Source organism: Spermophilus citellus, assembly GCF_964194105.1.
Source record: "Spermophilus citellus genome assembly, chromosome: 10".
Lineage (NCBI taxonomy): Eukaryota > Metazoa > Chordata > Mammalia > Rodentia > Sciuridae > Spermophilus > Spermophilus citellus.
Window position 1 is genome coordinate 130,396,857 of NC_138197.1, and position 12,620 is coordinate 130,409,476.

Below are 12,620 nucleotides of genomic sequence, written 5' to 3' on the forward strand. Positions count from 1 at the left end.
GCTGGTCAAGTGTGTGTTTTTTTTCTCAATCAGCTCTGCTCTTTCACATCTCTATAATTATGTTGGTACTGGGAACAGAACCTAGGGACACTTTACCATTGAGCTACATCTCTAGCCCTTTTTATTTTTTTGAGGCAGGGTTTCGCTAAATTGCTGAGGTTGGTCTCAAGTTTGCAATCCTCCTGCCTCAGCCTCCCAAGTTGCTGAGATGACAGGCGTGCACCACTGCACTCAATTTCTTTTTTTTTTTTCTTTTTAAGAGAGAGAGAATTTTAATATTTATTTTTTAGTTTTCGTCAGACACAACATCTTTGTTTGTATGTGGTGCTGAGGATCGAACCCGGGCCACATGCATGCCAGGCGAGCGCGCTACCGCTTGAGCCACATCCCCAGCCCCACTGCACTCAATTTCATTTATTTATTTAAAAAGTTATTTTAGTTGTATATGGACACGATACCTTTATTTTATTTATTTTTTATGTGGTGCTTAGGATCAAACCCAGTACCTCACAGGTGCTAGATGAATGTTCTACCACTGAGCCACAACCCCAGCCCTACATTTATTTTTAATATACTTTATTTTAGGAACAGTTTTACATAGATTTGTAGAAAAATCAAGCAGGTAGTACAGAGTTCCCATATAAGTTTTTATATTAGCATGACATCTCCATATTTTTTTTTAAAGAGAGAGTGAGAGATGAGAGAGAGAGAGAGAGAGAGAGAGAGAGGGAGGGAGAATTTTTAATATTTATTTTTTAGTTCTCGGCGGACACAATATCTTTGTTGGTATGTGGTGCTGAGGATCGAACCCGGGCCGCACGCATGCCAGGCGAGCGCGCTACCGCTTGAGCCACATCCCCAGCCCTCCATATTTTTTTAATATTTATTTTTAGTTGTAGTTGGACACAATACTTTTATTTTATTAATCTATTTTTATGTAGTGCTGAGGTTAGAACCCAGGGCCTTGCACATGCTAGGCAAGCACTCTACCACAGAGCCACAACCCCAGCCCTCTCCATATGTTTTTACAGGTTGATTCTTCTGCCAAGAACCTGCTGCTTCCATCAGCCAACAGAGAGTTTTAAGGTTTTTTTTTTCAGTGCTGGGGGTTAAACTCTGGGCCTTGTGCATGCTAGACAAGTGTTCTACCACTGAGCCAGCCCAACAGGGATTTTAAAAAAACTTTTTACTTAATTTTAAAAAAAATTTATACTTGACAGTGGAATGCATTATAATTCATATTACACATACAGAGCACAATTTTTCACATCCCTGGTTGTATACAAAATATATTCACACCAATTTGTGTGTTCATACATGTACTTTGGATAATGATGACCATCACATTCCACCTTCATTTCTAACCCCATGCCTGCTCCCTTCCCCTCCCACCCTTCTGCCTTATTTAGTGTTCATCTATTCCCCCCATGCTCCACCCCGCTACCCCACTATGAATCAGTCTCTTTATGTCAGAGAAAACATTCAGCATTTGCTTTTTTGGGATTGGCTAACTTCACTTAGCATTATCTCGTCCAGCTCCACCCACTTACCTGCAAATGCCATGATTTCATTATCTTTTATTGCTGAGTAATATTCCATTGTGTATAAATGCCACATTTTTAAAATCCATTCATCTACTGAAGGGTATCTAGGTTGGTTTCACAACTTAGCTATTGTGAATTTTGTTGCTTTAAACATTGATGTGGCTGTGTCCCTGTAGTATGCTGTTTTTAAGTCCTTTGTTTATAGACCAAGGAGTGGGATAGCTGGGTCAAAAGGTGGTTGTATTTCCCAGTTTTCCAAGGAATCTCCATACTGCTTTCCCTATTGGCTGCACCAATTTGCAGTTCCACCAGCAATGTATGAGTGTGCCTTTTTCCCCACATCCTCGCCAACACTTATTGTTGTTTGTATTCTTAATAGCTGCCATTCTGACTGGAGTGAGATGAAATCTTAGAGTGGTTTTGATTTGCATTTCTCTAATTGCTAGAGATGTTGAACATTTCTTGATATATTTGTTGATTGATTGTATATCAACTTCTGAGACGGGTCTGTTCAGGTCCTTTGCCCATTTATTGATTGGGTTATTTGGTTTTTTGGTGTTTAGCTTTTTGAATTCTTTATATTCCTTAGAGATTAGTGCTCTATCTGATGTGCTTGTGGTAAAGATTTGCTCCCAATCTGTAGGCTCTCTATTCACCTCACTAGTTGTTTCTTTTGCTGAGAAGAAACTTTTTAGTTTGAATAAGAAACTTAAATAAGGAACTACTTTGTGTCAAACTGTGATACGGCCAAGCAGAGTAGTAGTTCCTGCCCTTAGGCAGCTTGTGCTGAGAACAGTGTGACATTCAGTGCATGTTCACCAAGGTTGATCCTCAACTTTCCCTTACAGTTGCTCTGAAGGGAGGATGCAGGAGGTGTAGTCTTCATTTCATGAAGGAAGAAAGTGGGGCAGGCTGATAAAGGTGGAGTGACTTGCCAAGACCACACGGGAAGTGGCAGAGCAGGGTTTTGATTTTCATGTCTAACTACAAGTCTTCTGAGTTAGGTGGGTGATGGTAGAGCCAGAGACAGAACCACAGATAAAGCTAGTGAAGTCTCTCTGGTGGAGGAGGCCATTGAAGATAGGGGAGATTTGGGAGAATAGTTAGTTCTTTAGATACAGGCATGATTTTCCTCCTTACACTCCTGAAGCCAGGTAAGTCTGAGAAGACTCTGTATGGCCTCCTCTGTCCCCTTTACAATGCAGAGGGTATGTATGTGGTGTGGGGGGTGGGAAAGGTATGGGGTCAGGCTATTTTCTGCCTAGGCTCCCAGAACTGGGGCTTAGCCTTTTACCCCCTGCCCTGCCAGGTTCACCAGACACTATCCGTGGAACTGGACCAATTATTGAAGGCCCTCAGCTTTCCGAAGAAAAAGCCTGCACTGCTGTCAGGTGTGGGCCCTGGAGTCTCCATTAGAAAACGAGCTTTTCCTCTAGATTCTGAGATAGGCCCCCCACCCAAACCAGCCTGTGGTCACTCCATAATTATCTCATCAGTATTGTCTCCTCTCCTGTGACAGAGTTGGGTGGGATGTAGGAAAAGAGGTAGGAACTGGGTGTGAGGAGTCTTCTGCTTTTAGCTGCCATCTTACGTTTCCTGCGGACAGCACTGCAGCAAAACTTTTCCTCTGCCCTGGTGGCCCTGGTACCCTCAGGGTCCCAGCCACTGCCAGCTCCCGAGGATAATATTCTAGCTCCATTGGGAACATCACAAGTGCTGGCCCTGGTGATTGGACTACAGAACCTCCTTGTTCAGGTAAGGCCCTTGCTGAGTGGGACCTTGGCTGTGGGAACTGCTTCTCTTAGGGCAATAACAAGAGGGGGTGTTGCCTGTCAAGAGCCTGGTATTCTCAACAGGTCCTGGAGGGTGGTTGGTTGAGACTTTTCAAGCTACAGTGACAGAAATGAAGCATAAATTGAGCTCCTGACTAAGAAGTCCAGGGGTCACAAATGGCCTCAGGCACAGCAGGGTCCCAGAGCCTCAGACAGTGCCATCAGAACTCTGCTTCCACCTTTTGGTTCTGCATTCCTCACTGTCAGCTTTGACCTCAAAAGGATGGTAGGATGAGCAATAGCAGCTCCAGGCTTATATCCTCTCAGTGGAAAGAAACTTTCTCTTTCCCAGAAGTTTTTAGAATTGAGTCTCATTACCCTGGTGTGGGTAGTTCACCCATCACCATGGCCAGGATGTGGATGTTCTGATTGGCATGGCCTGTGCCTTCTCCTGGAGCTGGAGTGTATGAGTGTATGGCCACCTCTTCACAGCCCACATGGACTGAACCTGAAGGAAAATTGTTACCAGAAGAAGGAATGGATCTTGGGCAAGCAACACAGATGTTCATCACCTCAGAAGAATGTTTTATAGTTCAGAGTCCTTGGAGATCATTTTTTATCCAACCATTATATACTGAGCCTCTCCACTTAGTATCAGGACCTGTGAAGGATGTTGGGGGTCCTGGGAGTGGGCCCTGTGTTTGGTTAGTTAGGCTGAATCTTGTCCTGTGTTGCATCTATGCACAAGGCTCTGGGCTCTTCAGGGATCACGTAGCTATCATGACAGGCACTCAGCTCTCTGTTTTAAGTTTTCCATTTTCATACTAGTATCCCCCACCAGAGTGTGAGAGCCTCAAGGACAGGGACTTAGTCTGGTTCATCTTTGTATCTCTTTTCCCTTTGGGGGCTCAAAACTAGTTAAGAATTCAGGAGTTTGATGAAAATTAATATGTCAGCTTTATTTGCTGATAAACATATAGTGAAGCATGGCTGGGACTTGAATAAGAATGTTTTATTTTGTTGTCGGAAATTTCTAAACATTCAGCAAATATAAGAGAATTTTATAATGAACACCCATCCACCCACCACGTAGTCTCTACCATTAATATTTTGCTATACTTCATCATATCTATCCAAAATGAACTTTTAAACCATTCTTTCTCCTAGCCAGATGAGCTGGCTCACAAGAGGGGAAAAAAATGTGCTGCATTACGGAAACTTAGCCAGCTGGCCACAATCTTAAGAGTTTAAGTTTATGGGAGCAGGAACTTTAATACCTTAATTCTGGGTGGCACTTAATTCAGGTGTTAAGCTAGCATCTTGTCTGTTAGATAAGTCCCTCCTTAGTGCAAGAAATGCTTTTTATCTAATAGGGAGGGGGAAATGATTCCCTTATACATGATAAGAACATAGAGCTTGGCACAGAATTGGCATCAAGTACTGTTTGTTGAATGAAAAAATGAGGACACATTAAACAAGATATGATTCTAGCCATTTAGGCACTCCACAGATTGTAGGAAACACATAAAGCCAGTCCCACAATAACCCATTAACCAATGAATGGATTAATCACCTCCCAAAAGTCCCATCTCTCAAATACCATTAACAAATGCCGGGGCTGGGAATGTGGCTCAAGCGGTAGCGCGCTCGCCTGGCGTGCGTGCAGCCCGGGTTCGATCCTCAGCACCACATACAAACAAAGATGTTGTGTCCGCCGAGAACTAAGGAAAAAAAAAAAATGCCTTTGGGAATTAAGTTTCCAAAACATGAAATTTGGGAGATAAATTCAAATCATTGCAGAGCTCTTTCAGGCTGGCTTCTGACTCAAATCTAGCTGCTACATTCCTGGGGAAATTGGGTAAGGGGAAAAGGGTAGGTCTGCCCAGAGAAGAGGCAGATAGCTTTCTTACTCAGACTTGTCTTTCTGCTTTTGGTGGGAGTGGAATATGTTGTTATAAGATTGGTATTTCAGGAGCTAATTAGTTTTATAGACTTGAATGAACTCAGGATCATTTCGACAGGAGCAGATGCTAATGTCAGGTTAAGGATTCTATGAGAGTAGGAGGTGAGGAGGATGGGAGAGAGAATACAGTGTGCTGAGTGCCTGCTCTCTGCAAGGCACTTGATCATCATATGACTTCTTTATAGAGTGGACATGGAAATAGTCCCAGAGACGTTAAGTAATACACCTGTGATCAGATACCTTCAGGTCAGGATTCAAAGGTAGGTCTTTTTGGTCACAAAATTCATATTCTTTCAGTGTCCCAGGAAGTACATCTTGGTAACAGGAGCTATTGTTATTTGAGCAATAGTCCCTAGTTTTCCTAATGCCCAGCCCCCTGGCTCCTCACCCACCATCCAGGGATTGAATGAATGCAGGGTTAATTAAAGTGGCAGTAGGGCCAGAGCTCCTCATTAGGTGAGAAAACTGTGGCATGCTGACCCATGGCTGTATATAGTCTTGGGTACCTGGGAAAAGGCCAGAAGTGCCTACCTGTTGAATTAATTTTAGATTAGAGAAGAAGAAAGGGTGCTGGATCTGGAATAAGGAGACCCTTGTTTTAGCTTAGACCTGCCACCCAGGTAGCCTCAAGTCAAGTGCTTTCTCTGGGCCTCAGTTTGCTTGGTTATAAAACGGGATGGGTGGATTAGCTCAACCATTTCACACCATGTGCCTTGAATACCTTTGGAGTTCTGTGGAGAAGGTTCAGGGTTGCTTAAAGATGGGAGAACTTTTCCTTGTGCATTGCATGAAGACATTTACCACTATTGAGAGTTTACTTAGTGCCAAGCACCATTAAACACTACTTCCATTTTCTCATATAGCCCTCTCTGCAAGCCACATAATCTTTTTGTTCCCACTCAACAAGATTAAGTAAGTTGTTCAGGGTCACACAAATGGTAAGAGAGCAAGCAAGGATTCAGATAGACTGAAGTCTGCTTTGATACTTAACCTCTAGGCCACACATGCCTGTTCTAAAGAAAGCATGATGACAGCACAGGATTTTGTTAGGTGGCTTTTTTTAAAAAATAGTTTTATTGAGCTATAAATTACATATTATAAATTTCACCAATTTTTAAAAATATTTTTTAGTTGAAGATAGACACAATACCTTTATTTATTTATTTATTTATTTTTATGTGGTGCTAGGGATCAAATCCAGTGCCTCATGCATGCTAGGCAAGCACTTTACCACTGAGCCACAACCCCAACCCTAAAATTCACCAATTTTTAACTGTACAATTGGATGAGTTTTGACAATTTGAAAGTTTCCTCATTCTCCTTTGCTGTCAGTGTCCTCTTCCCATCTCTGACCCTTGACAAACTTTAGTCTGTTTCTGTCACTAAACTATTACCTTTTTAGAATTTCATATAAATTATATGATATATGGTGGTGTGTGTCTAGCTTCCTTTACTTAGCTTAATGCTTTTGAGATCCATTAGTATTGTTGTGTGTATCAGTAATTCATTTCTTTTTTTTAATATTTATTTGTTGTAGTTGGAACAATTCCTTTATTTCACTTATTTATTTTTATATGGTGGTGAGGATCGAACCCAGGGTCCCGAATGTGCAAGGCGAGTGCTCTACCACTGAGCCACAACCCCAGCCCCTCAGTAATTCATTTCTTCTTTTATTTTATTTTTTAAAAAATATTTATTTATTTCTTTAGTTTTTAGGCGGACACAACATCTTTGTTTGTATGTGGTGCTGAGGATCGAACCCGGGCCGCACACATGCCAGGCGAGCGTGCTACCGCTTGAGCCACATCCCCAGCCCTCTTCTTTTAAATTTTTTTTTTAAAGATAGAGTGAGAGAGGAGAGAGAGAGAGAGAGAGAGAGAGAGAGAGAGAGAGAGAGAGAGAATTTTTTAATATTTATTTTTTAGTTCTCGGCGGACACAACATCTTTGTTTGTATGTGGTGCTGAGGATCGAACCCGGGCTGCACGCATGCCAGGCAAGCGCGCTACTGCTTGAGCCACATCCCCAGCCCTCTTCTTTTAAATTTTTTAAAAATTTCAGTTGTAGATGAGACTTTTATTATTTATTTATTTATATGCAGTGCTGAGAATTGAACCCAGTGCCTCACATGTGCTAGGCAAGTGATCTATCACTGAGCTGCAATCCCAGCCCCTAATTCATTTCTTTTTATTGTTAAATTATATTCCTTTATATGGCTATATTATATTTATTTATTCCACATACTGATGGACATTTTGGATTTCCAGATTTTTAGCATTATGAATAAAGTTGCTTTTAATACTGAAGTACAAACCTTCTCCTTCTCCTCTCCTTCTTTTTTTTTTTTTTTTTTTTTTTGGTGCTGGGCATTGAACCCAGGGCCTTGTGCATGCATGCTAGGCAAGCACAGTACCAACTGAGCTATATCCCCAGCCCCTGAAGTACAAATCTTTATGTGGATATATGTTTTTATTTCTCTTGGGTAAATACCTAGAAGTGGACCTGCTGGGTCAAATGATGCATTAGTGTTCTATTGCTTTGTAACAAAATACCAAAAACTTAATGGCCTAAACATTCATTTATAATTTCACAATTCAGTAGGTTATATGTTTGGGTAGGCTTAGCCAGGTTCTCCACTTAGGGTTCCACAAGGCTGAAATCAAAGTATTAACTAGGCAGGGTGCTTCCCTGGGACAAATGGATTCTTCCTAAGGGACTTCTTTCAGCTCTTTAAGGTTACTCAAATTCTTTCTCACAGGTCCTCTCCAGCTTCAAACCAGCAGTAGCACATTGAGTCTTTCTCACACTTTAACTTGCTGATTCTTCTTCTGTCATCAGATAGACAACTCTGCTTCTAAAGGGTTCATGTAATTAGTTTGGGCCCATCTGAACAATCTCCCTTTTTCCATATAATAAAATCACAGGAGATCATCTGAGTAAAAGTCATGGGCCATCTTAAAATTCTGCCTACCACATAAGGTACTTATGTTTAACTTTATAGGAAACCGCCAAGTTGTTTTCCAAAGTGGCTATACCATTTTACCTTTCCAATAAGAGTTCCAATTTCTCCACATTCTCACCAACATTTGGTATTGTCAGTCTTTTCAAGTTTAGTCATTGGTGAGTATGTACTTGTATCTCTTGATAGTGTTGTTTTGCATTTTTCTGACTGATGATCATGAGATTTTTTTTTTCATGTGATCATTAGCATAAAATTTTGTTTGATGAAAGGTTTCTGTTTTTGAAAAATTGGTTGAAACCCACTCGCCTAGATAAACTGTGGAGTCTTCCAATGTCTGTAATATGTGAATCTCTCAGTAGGGCCCAAGGTCCATCTTCTTTTCTGAAACAAAATTCTGTCTTGAAAAAGGCACTGTGCTCTGTTTATGGGTGATAGATGAAGACAAGAATTCTTAATTATCTACATGGCCATATCCCAAATCTTAAATTCTGAAATCCAAATAACTCTTGATTACCAAATGTTTTTTTTTTTTTCTTAGTTAACACCAAAACCTATTGGTAGCAAAATGTGACCCTAATTCCTTTCTTGTTTTTGCTTTTTGTCTTGTTTTGCAGAAGGACCCTCTATTGTCACAGGGCTGTGTTGGCTGCCTGGAGGCCTTGCTTGACTACGTGTATGCCCGGAGCCCAGACCTTGGTAGAAATCTTCCTCATTCTATGTTGTTCCCCTGGGGGAGATTAGAGGAGGTCAGCCCTTGCTACCTTTCTTTCAAAGGCTTCCATCCCCTGTTGTGTAATTCATACTCATCTTGTTTAATTCTTTTAATAATACCGTAAAGGTACTATCATACCCTTTATAAACATGAGAACACTGAGGTTCAGAGAGGTCAGGTGACCTACCCAGCCATGGTCTCAAAATGCTCTTAAATGGCAGAGCCCTTCCTGTTGCCTGCCTCCCACAATCATGGGATATACTGTTTCACTGAGCCAGTCAGAACAGATGGATAGATAGCTCAGGAAAGAAAGAAACCTGTTGGAGCAGGCTGTCCAATGGCCTGCCTGAAGCTGGGTCGCTAGGAGAAGCTTATCACTAGGACAAGTGTCAGCCTAGTCCTCAGGGCTTTGGAAAAGCAGCATTAACCACTTGGGGGACTGGTTTTGCCTGCAGCGCTCCATGTGGCCTCCCAGCCCTGGAATAGGTTTTTGCTGTTTACTCTCTTGGATGCTGGAGAAAATTCCTTCCTTAGATCCGAGATATTGAGGCTTATGACACTGGTAAGTACAGAAACAATGGCCCCATGGTCTGAAAAATGTCATGAGCTGGGTGGTGATGAAGAGACTTGGGACATTTGTTTTAGGTAACCCTTATCCTCAAATAAGGCAGAGGGGCTTAGTGGACCTTCGACTCCAAGAGGCCTCCTCACAGAACTCATTTGAATATCCAATATCCTCACCCCAAAGACCCTGACCCTTTTCTCTTATTTCTATCACCACATGCCAAGTCTGCCGAGGATGTCAGTGAGCCAAAATCTAAGCTTCTAAAGGTTCCTCCATCTAGAGAAGGAGATAAACAAATGAAGAGTTGAATATGTTTTGCGTGGTGGAGTGGAAGAGATGCTAAGTGCTTGGCATATAGTAAATGTCCATTGAATAAATAACAAAGCAGTGAGTCTATGAATGGTAGTGAAGTGGATCTACAAAGAAATCATTGGTTGGTATGGGAACACAAAGAAGAGAGTAACTGCTTTTATAGGGTGAAGGTAACATTTTATCTGAGGCTTGAAGGATTAATAGGCAGAGAGGAGGAAGGTATTGAAGGTATTCCAGGTGAAATGAGAACACCAGATACAAAAGCAGGCAGTGGTAGGTTACGGAAAATGCACAGTTCATCTTGGCCATTAGTGTACGGTGCAAAGCTGGGGGAGGAAGGAGGCAAGGCCAGAGTGTCAGTTAGGGAAAGTTTCCTCAGGACTTCAGTTGCTTCATTTACCTCACTCCTACCCACCAAAGCAGCACTCTTGAAATCAGGGTTCTATGGACTTCAAAACAGGATCCCCAGCTGATTGCCCAGTACAGCAGGGCACCAGAAATAGCATTTCCTCCAAATCACTGGGTATTTGGGGCTTCTCTTCCTGGGCCAGTTTGTGCGGTACAACAGCAGCAGTGTCCTCTCTCATGAAGAGGTGGGTCATGTTCTGCAAGTTGCAGCTTTGGCAGACCTATCTACCCTCTCAAATACCACACGCAGAGCTCTTCGTGACTTCTTCCTTCAGGTGGGTGGAAATTGGATGCCATGCAACCCCTGTGGGGCTCAACCCTCAACCCCATCTTTTTGGAGGTTGGATCTGGCTACAGCAGCCCTTAGGAGGTCAGAAGTACAGGGGGTAGGGGATGTTTAGAGAAGTCCTACCTTCACTACCCTCTTTTCCCCTAGGTCCAGAGTATGGGCCTCCTGATTGATCACAGTACTACCCAGACCCTACAGGCCTCCTTGGAGGGCCTGTCCCTCAGTGCCTTCTCAGACCACCCGCCCCCGCAGGACATGCTGTATCCTTTCTTGCATCTTGGAGCTTTGGCCTGGGCAAGGTTACCCAAATTATGAAGGCTGTGGCATCATGCTTCCCTCTTCAGTCCAAGTGGAAGAGCTGGTGATTGGAAAATCCCTTAGAAAGCTAGGGTTGTAACAGTGGTCAGAGGCTCCTTGGGGAATTGTTGAAGTGCTCCAAAGACATTGTGGTGTAGGAGGTGCTTCCCACCCCCACCCCTGGCAGACTCCTTGGCTTTTTTCCCCTCCCACAGAACAGTTATAGTAACTACTTAGCCTACATATGCAGGTCCCTGTTCTAGAATTCATGCCACTATTTTTAGGAGCACCTCTGCTGTGATCATTCTAGCCCTTTTTGGGGCCCTGGAATTGTGATTCCCCAGAGTTGGCTCCACCTTTCTGCTGTTCTCCTCTCATGTTTCATTACCAGCTGCTTGGGAGGGGTGGCTGTATCCATGTCCCACATCAGAGACTGAGCCTCAGGACTTGATGACCCAGAAACTGAGAGAAGTGAGACCTGGAGACAAAGAGCATAATTGGGGTGTGGGGAAGAGATAATTGCTGTCATTTATCTGAAGCCATTTACTTCACTGTGGAAATGGAATCAAGAAATAAAATTATACACCCATACCTGCATGGACTCTCCAAAAACATTTAACTGTGAACTTGTCTCCCTGGAGCTGGTTTCTCAGCTAGTTGGATAGTGGATTATTTCAGCAAAGGTGATGGTTTCCTCAGGGAGAGAGAGGCAGATTTATTAGGGCAATAACACCTCAAGGAGCATCTGCTGGGTGCCTCAGTTGTACCCATAGAACATCAATTAGGCCACAGCTATCTTCTGGGCTGTCCAAAGGTCTCTGCAGTTGGGGCTGCTGCAATCCAAGTATTCTGAGAGGCGCTTCACCTTATATGGAGATGGAGAGGGATATTAATTCCCAGGCAGGGAAGGTCAAATCCTCAGCCTTCTTAGCTGAGCTAAAGTGCTCCAGCCTTAGCCCTTCCCTGGCTAAAGTAGGACCCCTCAAATCTTTTCCCTCAAAGCTTGTTTTATATACTCATGCGAGCAGTTCTTATTTACTGTGTGCACTTGGCGCTTGGCACGTAGTCTGCACTCCCTAACTCTGCCTACTTCTGTTTTGAACTCAGCCCAGCCTGGGCCTCCGGTTCCCTTCCCCCAGGCGAGAGCCCCAGCGCAGGGATCACACGCAAAACGGGCTTAACTCCGTCCTAAATGGACCGACGCAGAACGTGGTTTAGAGATTGGTGGACTAGAGAGTTGAGCAGGTTCTGCTAGTTGCTTGAAAAAGAAGAAAAAAAAAGTGCTAATTACAAACCATTAAATTGATCTTGCGACTGGCAGTTTAAAAATAAGGTCACAGGGTCTGGGATTGTGGCTCAGCGGTAGAGCGTTCACCTAGCATGTGTGAGGCGCTGGGTTCGATCCTCAGCACCACATAAAAGTAAGTAAAATAAAGGTATTGTGTCCATCTACACCTAAAATATATTTAAAAAAAAATAAGGTCACAGATGAGGAAACCGTTTCGGGAAACGCGCAAAAGTCTCCCGGCTCTCAGGTGTTAGGCACCAGTTTGCTGACACGCGCTTTAAGTTGGCCACGGACCCCACCTGCAGCTTAACTTCCTCCAACTAACAGCCTTAATCGAGAGCGCCCAGGGTACCCGTTCGAGATGCAGTGAAGCAGGGGCGGGACGCGGGTAGGGCAGGACCCCTTCCAGCTGACTCGTCCCGGCACCTTCTCCCGGGTAAGGCGGGGGCGGGGCCGGAAGTGAGGTCACGGGAGCGCGGCAGTCGCGGCCCGCACTCATTGGCCGGGAG

At 43.4% G+C, this 12,620-nt stretch overlaps 1 protein-coding gene and 1 long non-coding RNA gene across 3 annotated transcripts in view; one reads left to right on the forward strand and one right to left on the reverse strand.

Annotated features, from left to right (window-relative positions):
* The window catches only part of MEI1 (meiotic double-stranded break formation protein 1), a gene marked incomplete at its 3' end in the record, with an annotated part of 82,988 nt that extends 71,728 nt beyond the window's left edge, over positions 1–11,260 (forward strand). The window contains exons 25-31 of one of the 2 annotated variants that reach the window (XM_081311411.1): positions 2,854–2,935; positions 3,124–3,299; positions 8,855–8,936; positions 9,408–9,514; positions 10,381–10,512; positions 10,674–10,786; positions 11,215–11,260. In XM_081311411.1, the coding sequence (XP_081167537.1) occupies positions 2,854–2,935; positions 3,124–3,299; positions 8,855–8,936; positions 9,408–9,514; positions 10,381–10,512; positions 10,674–10,786; positions 11,215–11,260 (738 nt within the window). Of the gene's footprint in view, positions 1–2,853; positions 2,936–3,123; positions 3,300–8,854; positions 8,937–9,407; positions 9,515–10,380; positions 10,513–10,673; positions 11,058–11,214 lie in introns of those variants that run through there. The other variant, XM_081311410.1, reaches the window with a different exon arrangement.
* On the reverse strand, positions 11,168–12,557 carry LOC308658601. The gene is made up of 3 exons (XR_014024209.1): positions 12,411–12,557; positions 11,416–11,688; positions 11,168–11,301 (listed from the first exon to the last, which is right to left on the reverse strand). It is a non-coding gene; the product is annotated as an uncharacterized lncRNA (long non-coding RNA).
* Positions 12,558–12,620: the final 63 nt, after the last annotated feature.